Source organism: Fundulus heteroclitus, chromosome 5 (assembly GCF_011125445.2).
Source record: "Fundulus heteroclitus isolate FHET01 chromosome 5, MU-UCD_Fhet_4.1, whole genome shotgun sequence".
Taxonomy (NCBI): Eukaryota; Metazoa; Chordata; class Actinopteri; order Cyprinodontiformes; family Fundulidae; genus Fundulus; species Fundulus heteroclitus.
Window position 1 is genome coordinate 36,106,842 of NC_046365.1, and position 18,466 is coordinate 36,125,307.

General features: G+C 37.8%; 1 protein-coding gene across 2 annotated transcripts; it reads left to right on the forward strand.

The window, feature by feature from the left end:
* Positions 1–486: 486 nt before the first annotated feature.
* On the forward strand, positions 487–18,192 carry LOC105926528 (transmembrane protein 154-like). Of its 2 annotated transcripts, XM_036137521.1 has the most exons (9): positions 487–656; positions 5,333–5,386; positions 6,906–6,956; positions 7,054–7,074; positions 9,054–9,116; positions 9,444–9,587; positions 11,657–11,711; positions 11,918–11,994; positions 18,067–18,192. In XM_036137521.1, the coding sequence occupies exons 1-9, from the start codon at positions 569–571 to the stop codon at positions 18,069–18,071; spliced, it is 558 nt and encodes a 185-aa protein (XP_035993414.1). In that variant the 5' UTR covers positions 487–568; the 3' UTR covers positions 18,072–18,192. The 2 variants fall into 2 exon arrangements, with proteins under 2 accessions (XP_035993414.1, XP_035993415.1); XM_036137522.1 differs by lacking the exon at positions 7,054–7,074.
* Positions 18,193–18,466: the final 274 nt, after the last annotated feature.

Genomic DNA, 18,466 nt, shown 5'->3' on the forward strand with positions numbered 1-18,466 from the left:
CCTGTTTGCCAGATAAGACGGTCCGCAGCAGTCATGTTGAAACACAGCTCTCTGTCCCGACTCCATCATGCCATGAAGAAGACATTGTGGAGCCTTCTTTCATTGAAAGTAGGCCACCGGCCCGGAGATAATCACAGCAGCATGACCCTCTGATACGTGATTGTTAATCTGCCGCACGGCGTGGCCGAGGATCCTGCAGGAAGCACACACTGTAAATTCAGAGCTTCACTGTGGCTTGTGTGGTTGACAAGAAAAAAACCGACCTGCTGGTTTTCGCCGAATGATCTTTGGAAAGAGGTTTTCCTTCCTCAAAGTTACCTCCCCCGCCCCAAAAGTCATTGCCTACCTGACTTACAGGAATGTGCTCGCTCTGCAGCTGAGGAACCGTCAGACTTGTAGCTACAAGCACACACGGCGTGTTGCATCACATCCGAGAGCTATCTGAGAGAGTCTGTGGGTGTGTTTGTGTGGCTTCGTTTAAAAAAAACCAAAAGAAAAAACGTTAAGTCAGATCAGGAAGTGTGATGCTGTTACAGAGCAGGAGGAAGCGTGCTCAGAATGGCACTGTATGCCTGCGCTTGATAACATGAGAGGCCCCCGGCTGGAGACCCCTGTGCTGTTTCTGCTGCTGCTGCTCAGCAGTCAGACTGGGACAGGTAGGGCGAGAAATTACTGCTTCTCTTCTCTCTAAATTAACAGAAAACAACTCTTGTTATTTTCCGTCTCCACTCCCTGCTTTGCCTTTTCTTTCTGATCCTCCTCTGACTTAATCACCACTTGATTTCCTCTTGATAGAAACCCTATTTTTGCCGAAAAATTCTGAAGATAGTGGAATTACGTTGCCTCAGATTTGAGCAGACTTTCGTCAAAAACCACTAGAAACCCCTTTAGTTAATCTTCTTCGCGCCAGAAACGTATTTCTTTGGAATCTGGATTTATAGATTCATGGCTCTATGATTAGGTCAGCCTTACTCCTTTTTACCAAATTTCATGACTCGTTAATCCCTCAGATAACTGACATAGATCAGAATAACTAAAAAAGAAAAGGAGAGACATTTGGGAATAGTTTCTGTTTGGGAACACATTTCTGGATGTCTCCACCTTCTCTCTTCAGTCTGATCAGTCAATTTGGCAACACTTTTGATTTTTGTTGCAACTTTTTGTTCAGTAGGAAGTCCAGAGTTCCTGTGTGACTCATTTTTAATGGTGTGTTTTTTTTCAGAGCCGTTTTCATTACAGTTTTCTTTTAACCGCTAACATTTGTTTGTCCAATCTGTAGTCACACTTTTACATTGTTTTCACACAATATTGCAACTAGTGAACAGATTTAAGAAATGCTTAAATTATAACGTACTTCTACCCCAAATAAAACTAAAATAAGGAAGATGTTTGTCACTTTTATGACAGTTTAAAAAAGTTAGGTAATCCAAACCATAAAGTATTGAATAACTGATGCCTTGATGTATGTCAGATTCAAATCTGGCAAAAAACCTGGTGTTGACATTTATTACATAAACACATAAAAGTGGGACGTTTGAGACTGATGGACGAATCAGAACAAAGGATAAGGAAAAAACATCTAGACGGGTGAGAGGTAGAGTTGTCTGGAGACGTGCATTGCCTGTTAGCGAAGGCGATAAATGTGATATTGTTCAGTATTTGTTTATATTTAAAGTGTGTCCACATGCAAATGAACAATAGAGAAGAAGTAGAGAGAGAGGACTGGGGATAGGAGCAGGTAGAGTGGGAAGAAGAGTGTGACCAAGGACCTGCACCGCTGTCCCATGAAGAGGAACCGAAGGAGAGAGTTGCCTACTAAAGCTACTGAAATGTGAGACCTTTACAGGCCCTCAGGGGACTGTTCTGAAAGCATGGGGCCACTGTATAAACCCCCTGGCCACGCTACAATCCCTCTCTTCACACGCTGTTCCTCAACAGCAGCGTTGAAGGGACACCAGTACTGGAGAGACCTACAAATATGCAGGGTCGGCCAAGCTGAGTACATCCCTGCCCTTTTCCAACATTGGAGCTTGAGCAGACGGCTGCCATTAAACAGACTGCTTATGATCTTTCTAAGCTGTGCAGGAGAAAAAGCTGACCCGGGAATGAGCCACACCTCTGCCACACAGAGATTCACCTGCTGCAGCCCCGCAGCGGTGAGCTTCCTATGGCCTGAGACCCGCGTGAAGGAGTGGGAGCCCCCTTCTCACAGCCCCGTTTTAAGCTAGCTGCATGCTAACTGTGCTAAATGACCAGCTTTAACCTGCTTCAGCTGCTTCCAGCTGGGTGCCCAAAGTGAACTGAACTGACACAGAGGTTCAGTAGAGTTAGGCGGGGAAAGTCAAATGGTTTATATTAAATGGTTCTTATTGTTTTGACCAAAGTAAATTTCCTGGTGTTATAGGCTAAGCTAGCCGTTAGAAACTTATGTAAAAATGCTTTACTGATGTTTTTTGAGTGTGTTTTTACGGTTATAACAAACTCTATTTATTTTCATAAGAGTTTTATACACCGATGGGATATTAATGTTTGTGTTGTTTGGTTCGCTCTTTACAAACAAATACATCTGAAAAGTATTTTAAATTAGCGCCGCATGTTCACTGGCATAGCGCTATTAGCTTCCCGGATAACTTTAGTGCTACCACTGAGTAAACGCAACTACGGTTAATTTTAAACATAATGCTTCTTTTTTGTTTCACTTCGCCAATATTCGATTATTACAGCATTAATATGGAACATTAATGTCGACTTAATGGTGTTTTGTATACCTTCATTTTGCTTATAGTTTAGTTAAGTTTCACTAGCCTAGTATAGATGATTTGTTGATTGAAATATAATATTAATTCAGATAAACAGCATTCTATGGTGGGATGTTCATTATATGTCTTTTAATATAATCTTGAACTTGAAGAGAAGATCTCTATCTATCTATCTATCTATCTATCTATCTATCTATCTATCTATCTATCTATCTATCTATCTATCTATCTATCTATCTATCTATCTATCTATCTATCTATCTATCTATCTATCTGTCTGTCTGTCTGTCTGTCTGTCTGTCTGTCTGTCTGTCTGTCTGTCTGTCTGTCTGTCTGTCTATCTATCTATCTATCTATCTATCTATCTATCTATCTATCTATCTATCTATCTATCTAACAGTACGACACGAATGTTTCAGAGCAACACAGAAACTTTTTATTTAAATAAGAGCCCAGGTTGAACCAAAAATATAAAATCCAGAAGCAATAATGCTAACTGGATGTGAATGTCTAACAGATTTTATCCAGTCACGCTTCCTGTTGCTGACGCTACATGAATTATTTCTTTAAAGCAATGATCTTATCTGAAACACATTTTTGGGAAGGAGAGTTTGCAATGTAGGAAATCCAGAGCTTTGGAAAGAACAATTATCCAAGTTTAGATTTTTCCCCATTTATAGTCTGAAAGCATGAAATTTAAATTATAGAAAGTCTATAAATACATAAAATTGCTCTGATGAGACTGAAATTGAACTTTATGACCATCAAAGAATATACTTCACACCACTAAATTTGATCTCATCTCACTGAATATTCCCACATTAAACAATTGAAATTGTGATGTTATTTGTTATATATTATTTATGAAACGGCCTGAAAAGTTGGTCAGAAGTGAATTAAGGTTGGTTGCCATGCAGTGTCAGGGCAGACCTGCTCTACAGAACAGGGAGAATAAGTTCTTCCCTTTGTTGATTAATTAACTTTATTGAGCTGGTCAGGAGGAAGCGATCTAAAAACATTTGGCATCTTTGTTTTGATAAATTATGAAAAATTATGCAAAACAAATACAGATTAACCTAAATTCAATTAAACAGAGCAGTGCCCTTATTCACAAAGAATCCTAAGGATAAGTCTAATCTTAGACTTTCCCGAATTCTAAGATTTTACTTAGAGTTTTACTTCAGCAAAATAAATGTTATTCACAAATCATCCTAGGACACAAGAGAGCTGCTAAAGTGGAAAAATTATAATCGTAATAAAATAAAGTGGAGTAGTGAGGAGGACTTTTAGGGAGCCTAAAGGCGTCTTAAACAGAGAAGATGTTTATGGGCTGATCCACCTCCTTAACATGAAAAAAAATTAGCACATAAACTTCCATAACAATTATACAATTATTAATATGCAGATTAGATAAACTTAATCCTTCCCATAGGCGGAAATGTTTTAATTTCAAGGGCCTGTCGGGTTAAATGTGCAGCTCATTTTATGGAGGATAAATAAATAATATTTGGATAATCATGAATAAAAAGTGGAGAAATGTACAAAGAATATATATACAAGAGATGAGAACATATTTTCTTTATTACATAATAATTTTAGTATCATAGAAGTTTGCTTGTGTGATGCCATCTCCTTGCACCAAGACGTGCAGAGTAAAAGGCACCTTGATCTGAAGCAATACACTTTAAACTCTGTGGATTTGTGCCTTGATCCGAGGACCAATTTAACTTTCAAGACTCCTTCTGGACAGATGTGCTGCTTTTACTTCTTCCATATTTTTTTCCCCTCCATTTTACGTCGGTCACTTTTCCAAATACAACCGCTTTATACAAGCAGTAAAATGCTGATGGGGGAGTGCACATTAATATCAAATAGATGAGGCAATAAAATGACCGACGAGTCATAACAATAAGCAAATCAAAAATTATGAGGATATAAATAAGGTGCTCTAAAACATTTTAATGCTGTGTGACAAACAATAAGTTTTGCTAGTTTTTATCACCATGACACACATTTCTTAATCTAGTCTAATTTCTCTTCTTGTATCATCAGGAGCGCATTTATGTTGTTTTTATTTTTATTTTACTATCAACCAGTGATAGCTCTTAAGAGACATTGTCACGCCTAGCAAAGGGGTCAACCACATCTCCTCACTAAGATAAACATTTCTGTCGTCTCCTTATTCAAAGTCGATCTCAGCAGCATCTGAATCACTGTTAACCTAAGACTCCTAGGTAGGCAATTTTAGTCTAAGATATGAGCTTTCTGAGAAAGTCTGAGAAAGTCTGAGAAAATGTCAATGCAGCCGTCATGTCAATAAACAACATGTTCATGTCGGTCTATCTTAATTTTCCTGCTAAGAAAGGAATATAATCATCAAAAATCACCAAATGCAGTTACTGCAATGCCGACAATTTTACAACTCTGCTTTCATTGATTGCATGTATGCTGTGAATTAAAAACACGTGCTACTTCTTGAAATTAGTGTGTAGAAAAAAATATGGTTGGTTTTTAAGAATTAGCAACATTTTGTTTTAAGTGTGCTCGAAATAATGTGAGATGTTTCATTGCAGCTTCGGAAGAAGACGGCACAGGCGATGAGGTAACAGAAGGTCAAGACGCAGAAGGTAATGGTAATTTTTATGAGACAGATTTTATGATAGACTTCAACTAAAAGTCAGACTGAATAGATGTGGTCTAAGGTGCTTAGAAGTGAATTAAGGTGTATAAAATTAAATTGTACTGATGTATTCAAGCCTTTATTTCTGTTAATTAAGAGGATTTTCTGCTTACAGGTAATAAAAAAAGACATTTAACAGTAGAATATTAAATTAGATCAATAAAAAGGAAAAATAAATTTAATTCTCATTCCTTCAAACACCAACACATCTAATCCTCAGCAGTAATCACTATCGGTTGAGAGAACTAAAACTCACAAAAAAGGTGTTTCATTTTTTTTTAAATTTATAATAGTTTTACATTTTTGTGTTTCTTGTCCTGACAGGTAGTGCAGATGGTCTGGTGGGTCTGGTTGCCATGCAGTGTCAGGGCAGACCTGCTCTATAGAACAGGGAGAAGAAGTTATTCCGTTTGTTGTATTATTAAGTTTATTGAGCTGTTCGATCATAACAAGCAAAACAACTCAGAGGTGTTGAGTTGTTCAACTATCTAAAAACATTTAGCCTCTTTGTGTTGATAAATGATGAACAATTGCAAAACAAGATTAATCTCACTTTCGTTACGCAGAGCAGGAATCCTGCAGTGACTTCTTGTACCTTTTATTTCTGGCAGCCTTTCAGCGGGTAAGAAGCTGTAGTCATGTCACAAAACAACATGTTTACATAAGTCTATCTTAGTTATTTGCGTGCTAAGACAGGAATTTAATAAGTACAAAATGATGATAAAAACTATAGTTTTAGCTTTTTTAAAAGTAGAATCAAAATCATCAGCACAATACAGGGAACCCAATACAACCTGCATACATTTAAACTGATTTAAATGTAATTTAATCAGAAACTATCAGGCAGGTATTTCAAGTCTTCCTAAAAACTGTAATATTTCTTTTCAGTCTGTCTCTTTGTCTGCTGCTTTTTCTAGGCCACATAGTCCACGTCGCACAAACACTGGTTTAAATATGCTTAAATAGGAAAATAAACTTTGATATTTTTGAAAATTAAAGACATTTTCAGGAAGATTCAGACAAGTTAATTTTTTAAGGTTTTCCTCAGACTGAAAAAATGCATTTGCACTGAGAAGATTAGTTTTAAATACCATGTGATCATTAAAAGTCATCCTTTTATTAGGCTACAGCCTCATGGTTTGTTTGGGTTTTCTTCACCAATTTAACAAATTAGACCCATTAATTCCTTATGAATTGTAATTATAATGATGCAAAAGGTGATACTGTGGCAGAACTAACAGGAATGAATGAAGGATCAAAAGATTAAATTCACAGAAGTCATAAGAGTGAAGAAACTATTTGCATTTGAGGAAAATATGAGATCAGCAGGAAATAAAATGAAAATAAAGGTGAAGCAGAACTGGATCTTTGAACCTGTTGGATTTTCACCATCATGGTAATTAAAGGTCTCAGTTTGACATTTCTGCGTATTTCTGTTTAAAGTTTATCTCTGTTTTTCTGAATAGTTACAGTTGATGACGCATCTCCGACGATCACCTCGGATCCTCCAGGAACAGGTAAACCCACAGCTGCTTCTAACTTTTTAATACTTTTCAGTTTATGGCTCTTTCTCTTGTAATCCGTTTTTGTTCTGTTTGGTTCTACATGAACAAGGTTCTGGTTCAGAGCCACCTGGTAAGTCAAGCTAGTTGTCTTGTATCGTTGTGTGATGTCTATGCTTGTAGGTCGCTGTATCCAGTTACTGTCATGTTGTGGCCTGTCTGTCTGCTTGCTGCCACATTCATGAGAAACCGCTACAACCAAGATCTTCTGATGCACCGGTTTGTCTGCCTGTACGAACCGGGCTTCAGCAGACAGTCGCCAGATTATTCAGACACTAGAGCGAGGAGATGTTCTACGGTTTCTCCTGTCTGATCTCACGTTGTGACCTTGACCACGTTCCACGGATATTCCTGCCTTGCTTATTCCTTGTCGTACATCTACGATGAGCCTTCTGGTTTTATCGACGCAACCTGGGCTGCTCTCACGACCACGAACATTGCTCAGCCCCATGGATCTGTCAGTCTGTCTCTGCCTGCTAGTGTATGAACCTCGCCTGTTTTTCTTGAAAGCAGATCAAGCTTCAGCCATCCTGCCTGCCATCATCATCGCCAGCTTCAAGCTCGTTTCTGCAGAGATTACCTGTCAGCTGCAGGTTCTTATCAACAACACGTTTAAAGCTCATATTAGCCACAGTTCCACCGGCCCGGCCTGATTACTTTCGCCCAGTTTAGTGATTCTACAGGCCTAGAAAGACCTGGAATAGGGACACACCTCCTAGGCTTCGCTTCAGCCCCACCCCGTCTCTGTCCCCACCCCCAGTTGACGCTTTAAATAAATCTGTGAGAAATGGTAAACGATCATACGTCATTATAAATGAAACATAAATAAAAGACAGAATGTAAATAATGTTTCTATTTCTATACATGCAAGATTGTCTTGGATTTTTTTAAGGATTAATCCACCGGGATAAATATCTGGATCACACATTTAATAATAAGATAAGAAGATCCTGTCTGAACTGTCTGCTTTGATACTGATTGAACCTGCAGCAACTGATTGTTGCTGCAGGTTCCCGGAGCAAACCGCTCCCTATTCAGGCTGTTTTTAAGTGACAGAGTTAATATTTACACCTTTATAAGAGATCTTTAGTCTCAGTCATGGCAAGACGAAGCACACCTTAATGAAAAATATTTTAACGGCAGTGAAATGATTTCTATTCTCAGGCTTAAGGCACAGTGTGTTGAGAAGGAGGTTGTTGAGAGGCGGAGCTGTTTAGCTCGTGAATGTTGGGCCTCTCAGCCGAGGGAAGCTTCCAGGGTTTCCCCAGGACCTTTACTCCTCGGCAGGGCTGCAAATACCTGGGCTGGCTGTGAAAAAACTGTTCCTGAAACACTCGACAGTGAGCAGAGCAGTGTGGTATGCGGACATTACGAGACAGCTATTGATTCCTGGGTCAATGTGTGCTTCTGTGCTTTCTGTGTCTCTGCTCTGTCTTCTCTAAGCCACAGTGGGTCGAGGCAGATGAGTATTCACACTGAGACTGGTTCTGGTTCTGCTGGAGGTTCTCCTCCCTGTTAAAGGGGAGTTTTCCTCTCCACTGTCGCTTCATGCATACTCAGTATGAGGGATTGCTGCAAAGCCATCAACAATGCAGACGACTGTCCACTGTGGCTCTACGCTCTTTCAGGAAGAGTGAATGCTGCTTGGAGAGACTTGATGCAACCTGCTGGGTTTCCTTAGAGAGGAAACTTTCTGACCAACCTGGAGGATCTGATTGAATTATTGGATTGAATTTGACTTCCTATCAGGTTCTCTTCCTGTCTGTAGCATAACATTTAGCTAACATTGAAGTCAAATTCAGACACAACAGAAGTGAATGAGAAAAGACCAAATTCACAGAAGTCATAATTCTGAAGGAATAAACTATTTGCTTTTGAGGAAAATGTGAAACCCTGGGTCAGTAAAAAAGGAAAATAAAGCTGAAGCAGAGCTGGACCTTTGAACTTGTTGGGTTTTCACCATCATGATGTTGGAAGGCCTCAGGTTGACCTTTCTGAATGTTTCTGTTGTGTTTTAAAGTTTATCTCTGTTTCACTGTATGACATGAACAGATGAAGAATCATCCCTGCCGACCACCTTGGATCCTTCAGCAAGCGATTACCCCTTAGAAACAGGTAAACGCACAGCTGCTTCTCACTTTCAGTACATGATTGCTTGTGGCTCCTTCATGTTTAATCCCTTTTTGTTCTGTTTGGTTCCATCTGCAGATAATTCTAGTCTAAAAGAACATGGTCCAGCTAGATTTTTTGTATCGTTGCATGATGTCTGTGCTTGTGGGTCGCTTCATGTATTTAACTAACATCGAGGTCAAAGTGCAGAAATGCCTTGAATTTCTAGATCAAGTCTGGTTCTACGATCTTTTCTCTGACATCTTTCTGCAGATGCTTCACTTGTCTGTATGATGTCTGACTGTAAAATTTAACACCTTCTAAAAATTATAGGTCCAACAGATCAGATAAACATAGAAGAAGGTCCTGATCTCCTTCTCATCCTGATTCCTGCGGTTCTGGCGGTCGTAATCATTGGTGCGATTGTTGGAGTCGTTATCATCATGCGCTGCCGCAAAGACAACGCACAGAACCAAGGTGAGTCTGCAGCAAGAACCTTGTTATCACCGTTATAACGGTGTACATAACACCATTATAACGGTGTACATAACACCGTTATGTACACCAAGCCTCCTTCCTCCCACAGTCCAAAAACTGCTTCACTTGGTTTGATTCAGTTTGTTCAAATTTATACTTCAAAACATCTTTACTTTCAAACATCTTTACTTTTTAGAATCAGGAACAAATGTTTTAAATGTGTATTTAGGAAATGGTTTCCCAATATTTATTATAAGTCAGGAGAGGAAAACCCTCCAAAACCAGATTTTGTTCAAAAAGTAAGGAGTGGATGATATCAGGGTTCCCGCGGATCCTTAAAAAGTCTTAAAAGGCATTGAATTCTGTAATATAAAACTAAGGCCTTAATTGGCATTAAAATGTCTTAAATCAGTCTTTCTTAGGTCTTAAAATTGTTACCAGGTCATAAATAGGATTTTATTTTTGTAATCCTTACCAAACAGTAAAATAATTGACACAATTATAATTTTTTTAATTTACCAAACGGCTCAATGTAACCATTATTGGTTCTGTCCCGATAGCGGAACCAATAAAAACTGTTGCGGCCGGACCATAGCTGTGAGAAAGAGTTGGCACTGGTTATGTAGTGGTTTTAAAAACTGATTTATAGTTTATTTTAGTAGGGAACAAAACAACGTTTGTGAATTCAGGTCAGTAGTTGTTAAAAATATATCTGTAATTTGTGTGTTTTTTAGCTTTCTTCCTATATGGAATGTTTTTCAAAATTTTAAACATGTCTACTGGGCCAGAAAGTAATGGTTTATGTGAAAATTAACATTTGGGTAAAGTTGTCGCAACCAGGTTTATCTTGTTTATCGTGAAGTTGGTCTTAACTTTTTATTTCAAGTGGCATTAAAAAGTCTTAAAAGGTCTTGAATTTAACTTGCCTTATGCTGTAGGAACCCTGGATATGAACACAGGGATAAACATGTTTTAACTGAGTTATTACAAAGACAAAAAAAGTACCTTGTTTTATTTAGAAATGCAAGATTTTGATCTCTTTCTATTAAAGTATAAATGCCTATTTAATATTTCTAAAAGGGAAAATATTATATTGAACAATTTTCAATATTAAACAACTCGAGCAGTTTCTTTGGATGATTAATTAAATGTTAAAAGGTTGAGAGATAAATGTTAATAAATATAAAGATTTATTAAATGTTCGTGTGGTAACTTAGGTCGAAGGAAAAACAGGACAGGTCTGGGAAAATATAATAAAAATATCATGTGAACATCTCTGCTCCTGACACATAAAGCCCTAAACCTGTAAGATTTAAAATTAAAAATTAAAATTAAAATTAACTTTTTATTTCCATTACTGCAAGTGATGTTTAAGTAATTTCACTACAAACACAACCTATCAGCCAAAGAGACGTGAATATTCCTGTTTTGAATTTGATAGCACAAACATAAAAAAATAACTAAGACAACTAAAGACACCAAATACTTTGCTTTTAAAAAGGAAATAACTAAATGTATGAAACCTTATCTGATCTTTTGGTTGTTTTTTTAAGTAGAAGTACATAGAGGTTTACATTTTGGTTGTTTACTGACTGATCATCAGCCTCCCAGACGTCTTCATGTAACCGGGAACAAATCCAAACACCACTCAGATGGTTTAAAACTCTGCATGGAGAAAGCTGTGATCACATGGATGTTTGGGTTACAGGGAGAATTAATCAGAACGAACATTTTAAAACGCAACCACGTTTCATCAGAATGATAGTTCTGACTAACGCTGACCAAAACCAAAAGTATGGTTTTGGGCCAGACAAAAACAACATTTAGGTCTAAATCTGACCAGAACACCTACTTCTTACCGCTGTACCATAGAGTTCAGATCTGAGCAATGCACGTCTCATAGTTATCCTCCAAAGTTCCCATTGATCCTATTGTTCAAAGGTGTCAGTCAAAAGAAAAGTAAAATAAATCTACTTTTTTATTTTTTATTTTTTACCTATTATTAGGTCAATCAAACTAATTTAAGCTCTTGTTCTGTTAAAATGACCTTAATTTGTTTTCTCCTCCAGAGCCAAGTAAAGAGGATCTGGATCTGGAGGGATCCAGTACAGAGAAGGTGCCGATGTAAGTTTTAACCATCTGCTAACATAAAGAAATGTTTGCTATCATGAGAACATCTTTTCAGACCAAAATTTTGCAAATACTTTACCCTGCCTCAGTAAGTACCTGTTAATGCAACCAAACTGATGTAAGTCTAATTATGAAAATCTTCTTGCAATCTTCTGAGGTTTTCTGAAGACTTTTGGTTTGTACACGTGTGTGTTTCTCAGGCCAATGTTTGAAGACGATGTACCGTCTGTGCTGGAGCTGGAAATGGAGGAACTGGACCAGTTAATGCAGAAAGACGGTAGGTTTCAGCTCCTTTGTTACAATGATAAAGAATCAGAAACGAGAAGTTGTTTTTAAAAGAAACTCTAAAAGAAAAACAATGTTTTCCTCTCAGAATCAGTCATAAAATATACATTTGCTCATCATAGCAATTTTATAAGGTAAAGCTGGATTCGTGAAGGCAAATTCATTGTGGAAAAGATTTCATTTTATTAAACATATTTATAAAATTGATTTCATAAATTTCCTGGCCTTCGCTTTAACAGATATGTGTGATAGCCCAGTTTGTCCAGTAGAGGTCAGTGTTGCTCTGCAAAAAAACTTATCATAACTCAGAGCTCCTGACGTCACTGTCCTGCTATAAATGAGTCCCACTATTAAATATTCAGGTATTTAAAATAAATATCTGATTTGTCAAATCCTCTTTTTAATCAGTGATAAGAAAGTAAGGTAAGGTTAGGTTAAAAAAAACTTTGTTTTAATTAGTTCACAACATTTTTAATTTTAAAACTCTTATTAGGCTCATAAATCACTACAGTTTTCTTTCTGAAGGCCTCAGACACTAACCTCCTAAAGCTCAAGGACACACCAAACTAGAGGCTTTAACAGGACATCCTTCAAAATGATGAGTTATGACACCCTCGTTATGTGGACCTGATGTTATACACCTGCGTGTGATTTTAGACCATTTAAATGAGAATAAATGTGAGGTGTGACAATTTGTTGCCCACCAGAAGTTGTATCGTTTGTCGTACACTTTACTGAAACATTTCAAAGGTCTATTTTTTTAGTTTTTGTTGTTTAGTTATATTAATCTGATACTGATATCAAGTCTCTTCATGATTCATTTCTAAACACGTGATGTTTTTTCACATGAATGAGGTTTAAATTGATACAATTTCACTGATCAATAAAAGGTTTAAATCAAATTCATGAACAGATAACATTACTTTTATGTACAAGATAATCATCTACTTTAAGCCAGGTTTTACTGTTTTATATTATATGTCTGTTACACTTTGTTATTCAACTGAAGAAAATCAGGAATAGTTGATCTTTTTAACAAAATGCCTAAAAATCTAATTGAAAATTGGTCCTTTGCTAAGTTTTTTGTTACATGTCAACACCTCACACCTTGAGTTTATGAGCCTTTTAATCTGTGAATGACTTGCAGGTCAGTGGTAGAAGCTTTAACAAACCATCAAAGAAGTTTTTTTTTTTTTAAAGTCACTCATTGGGTATTGTAGCTGTCTTGCAATCGGAAGGCTGTGGATTCAATTCCAGCTCCCCCAGCACATGCCACCGTGCCCTTGGGCAAGAAATTTAACTCCATGTTCCCTACCAATCTGCCGTGTGATTGGGTGAATGTGGTCAGTATGACACACCAGAAATAAATACATTGTTCTTTGAAGAACAATATATATATATATATATATATATATATATATATATATATATATATATATATATATATATATATATATATATATATATATATATATATATATATATATATATATATATATATATATATATATATATACTCTGGATCACAAGATGATTATTATAAATACAGACAGAAGCAACAATTAAGATCAAAAAGGAGTGTGGAGGAGTTAAACTTATTTAATCCCACCCCCTGTTTCTACATAGTTGCACTATAATAATTTACATTTTATAGATTTCTGTCTTTTGATAAGTTACATGTCAATAAGCCATTATTGTTTTTATACTTAATATTATAATATTTAGTTTGTACTATTTAAAATTGTTATTCTTGTTGTGATTGATTATGATTATCTATAATTGTAATAATCAGCGTTGCATATTTTCATTAGCAATATTGCTGGCATCGTCCAATATCTCATTCTCATATATCAATGACTTCATATAGTATAATAATTTCTTTGAATACATTCTTTAAATTTATATAATGTATCTAATTTTTTTTCTAAATTATGCTTGCAGAATGACTCTTTGAATGAGTGAATTCAAAAATTGGTGTTGATGGTGACCCCAAAAATTAATTTGGATTGTGAGTGTGGTGCATTAGAAGCAGCAAAGTGTTTAGTGAACCTGCTGCCAGAGAGGGACAGCCTGCTGACACAGGTCCACCCTTTACCAGCATCCTATGCTCTGCATTAAAAGACAAGGTTTAGGTAATTCTGCTGCCAGAAGGGGGGGATCTTCTAGCAACAACGCACCACTTGCCAGCCCTGGTCTGGTTATGATGTGATATGTGGGAAAAACAGATGTCTGTACATATTCTTTCCATGTATTTATCGTTATTTTTAGCTATTACTATCAGCACCTCTATCAGAATTTATTAGAACTTATGTTCCTGCATACAGGATATTGATTTGTTGAATTTTGATATATATTAATGACTACTAGAATAACAACAACGGCGATAATAACAATGAATATCACGCAAGTACATGTTTCTAACATGGCAGAAGTAAGATCATATGTTGGATACCAAATCTATATTTCTATCTGCCTTTTCACACTTCTGTGTAGTTAGATTGAAACATTATGAGAAAGTCTGACTTTTTGGAGGACAGTTCTAAAAAAATTTGTAAATGTTTAAGACTTTGATTCCACTAATTGAAATAATTAAAAAAATGTTTACGTGTCTGCAGTACAGATAGGTATCGCAAAAATGCAGTTAAAGATATTTTCAAATTCCTTCTGTCATTTATGGAAAATCTGCTTATCTAAAACAGCCACAGTAGGACAAATGATCAATTAAGTGACGAGCTGCAGCCTCTGCAGACATAAATATTGAGTATTAATAGCTTTCCCTGTACTCCAGCTAATAAATAACACACAGGTTCCTGCAAAATAACCCGGGACGCTCGTTTTGACCAGCAGGCATTCTTACTGTTCCTCCGTTTGTTGTGATGCACCAGCTGGTTTCAGTGTAGCTGTGACTGATGAACTGTGGACACTTTCGTCATCTCACATGTCTGAGAGCACAAACTCTCATAACATCTGCTAGTGATTACGACAGGCATGCACGCCTGGATGTGTGGCGCAATCCGACCCTGGAACGGTGCTCGTTTACTGGAAGCGCTGGGAAGGCGAGGTCAAGGTCCACTCCGCCGCCTGTTGACCAACCTCGTTTACAGGCTGCTTTTTCTCAGGGTTTTATTTCCAAAGCTGACCAAAGGTTAGCTGTGACTTTGTACACACTAAGTTATGTAAGGGACCTCAAAACATAAGTAAATGTGATGTTGCTGCTGCTGCTGCTGCTGCTGCTGCTGTTGCACAATGCGATGCCATCAGCTGCAGCAGCTGTGCTCTGTTTGTCCAACCTGGGAAATTCCTCTTTCACTCAGGCAAAACAGAGCTTCTCATTAAGGAGCAAATGAAGCAAATCAACTGTGGCTGAAGCTGCCCAGATTTTCCTCCCCAAAGCAAGTCGAACAATGAAGTTCTCTTCAAAATAATAATAATAATAAAAAAAAAAAACACTCCAGTCCGACAACTAAACACTGTATTTCCAGATAATCCTAAACAGCTCAGGAATTTACTTCAGAGTTGAATTCATCTGATATAGAAGCTGCTCACTGCAGCTAAAACTTATTAAACGAAAAAAAAATGTAAAACAGTAAATAAAAATAACTTATTTTGTAGCTCCAAATCACATCGCTCGTCGTCGGAACGCACTTTACTAAGTCGATTCTATCAAATCATCCAGACAGATTGGTTAAAAAGTTTTCTTTCTAGGGAAACCCAGCAGTCATTGTCATGCAGCATTCACTCCTCCTGGATTTGCACATAGTAGCCTGCATCGAGTTGTTCACTTTGCAGCAATCCCTCATACGAAGCATACATGTAGCGACAGTGGAGAGGAAAACTCCCCTTCAACAGGAAGAAACCTCCAGCAGAACCAGAACCAGGCTCAGGGTGATCTCCCAGTAAGCTCCAGTCTAACACAACTGACTGAAAGTTTGTGAACACAGAGCAGAGACACAAAAAGAGCACAGAGTGGTAAGTAGATAAAGGCTGAGTCAGTTTTCAAGTCTAAAGGATGAACAAGAGCCGACACGGTTAGTAGCAGTAGAAGCTCAGCCAATAGGCGTATCTAGAAGGTTAGGGTTAAACACAGAAAGACAGGGCCAACTTTACCATCTTTGGGGGTGGAGGGTAAACCTCATGGCAACTGTATGGATCAGGGATTCTGTGGGCCTATTTCTCATCCTAATAATGTTAATTTCACTATGAACTCTTAGAACTACCAGCATTTCTAAAACGTAAATCTGACGGACTCGACCAGAAAATTTAAGATGAGACCAGGGGTTAGGTGTTTTAGGAGGCAGATCAATATAGAAATGTTTGATCCAGTCCACAGACCTATATCCTACAGAAGAAGAAGAACATTGGGGTTTTAGCTGAAGAGAAGACAGCTTTAGAGAAGAGCGAGGACTCTTGATGATGTAGAGAGATCATAATCTGATCGTGATTTAGAGAGGGATGATCAAAGATCTTTTCAACCTGATGATGTTTCAGCGGCCTAAAGAGCCATCCTGCACTCAAAATGGAGTTTTACAAGATATTGGCAACAGCAGAACTGATATTTGTGCTGCACATTATTTCTTAAAGCAAACGATAATTTCCTAATGTGGGAATAAATATACTCAGACTTCATCAGATCAGGTTGTTACTGGACAAACTTTATGTTGGCATTACTGACCGGGACCAGAGCTAGAGGTCTACTTTGGGTAGTTTATGCAAAATACATTTTAGTTTTCTTTTGCAAAAACAGTAAAGCAATTACTTTTATTTAGTTGAGACTTGGCACAAGGTAAAAATCAGAAAACTTTCTTTTTTTTTTCTTTTTAAATGAGACACAACAATGCCTTGTTTCTGCCATATTTTGTGCTGAACGTGCATATAATGAGGGGCCTTCTCGATGCCTACAAATGTAAAGTGTCCCACCTTGCATGCACATTAGAAAGGCTGGAAGTGGAATGTGCAATGCAGCACGAAAGTGCTGGAAAATAGCTGCTAGTTGCCTCTTTGGGATTTTACTATAGCCACCAGAAACGTTTCCCGATGCCTTGTGAAAAGCGATCAAGGGAGCAAAGTGAAAATAAATGGGACGAAGCATCAGTCTTCTCCCATGTTATGTACAATATTGTGAACAAAACAAGCTTATAAAGCTCTGATTTTAAATGAATTTAGACCGTACACTGACAGGAACCATCTGGAACAGCAGAATATCTGCTTCAGACCGACTAATTTTAGACGTTTGTGAATCTACTTTCAGGCACTTGTGTGTGGTAGAGCAGGGATGCGTCTAACAATTGCAGAACAGTAGTAGAACATTCAATGGATGTATAAAACATGCTGGAGGTGGTAGAGTGATGGTTGGGGCTCGTTTTGATGCCCCTGGGCCAGAACAGCGCACTTCAACGGGTTTTTGTGCAAGTCCAAAGTAAAGCTCTCTAACAAGAATAGCCCTTACATGTTTCTCCATAAAAACATTGGCAGAGAAGTACAGATTGTTTACGCGTCACAGCTTGACTTTATTCAAATAGAAACTTGCAAAAGGGATGATAATTGATTCGGAAAATCCACTAACATCCAAAAACTGTTTCTAAATTGTTCCCAAAGCCGATGCGTAGGAAGGATCTGTGGTCAGAAGAAAGATTTAGCCATGCTTGTTGTCAGATAAAAGAATCCCACCAGGTACTCGGGATTAAAAGGAGCTGTACTGTAACCACTCCTGTAGATTTAATGACCTAGGGACCAACCATTAATGTCAGTCTATGAACTGCCAGGCATTTTTATGGATGTGCTTCACACAGCACAGTTAAAGTACCACTGTGTGTCTGACTGTATGTCTGAGTGTCTTTAACCTGAAATGTCTACATGAGAAGAAAAAGAAGAAGAAGACATTCCATGTGCTAGACAGGATCTGTTGTTGTAACCTTTATTACATCCCAAATAAACAAAATGAAGACAGTGGCTCACCTGGTTGTGTTTCAGTCACTTGTTTCACCCTGAAAATGTTGGTTTATAGTCTTTTAGCAAAGGTTTAACCACAGATTTAACTTTTGCTCCTCTGGTTTCTCCATTACAGGCTAAATGACGCTCTGATCAGCATCGGACTCATCCCAAATGACGCTTTGCTTCCAGCTTTGATGTTTCAAACCTTCTGCAACAGTCTGACGTTTCTTTTCAATCCAGAGGAGCTCATTTAGTGTCAACAATACTACACTGGACATGACGGCCGGAAGCATCCGTCATATTTCCACGTCAAACATTTCTACACTCCGTCTCCGAGCTCGTCTGGAGCAACACCTCCCGGTTCTCCTCCGTGGAGACAGACTGCTACTGTTTCAACCATCGTCAGTGTGACGGTGTCATTTATGATCTGTGTGCTCTGCTTCATTTAGAGCCATGCACAGCAATGCAACTTTCACTCAATCTTTGATGCATAAGCCAGACAAAACTCTACCCTTTCACTACCAAATGTGTCC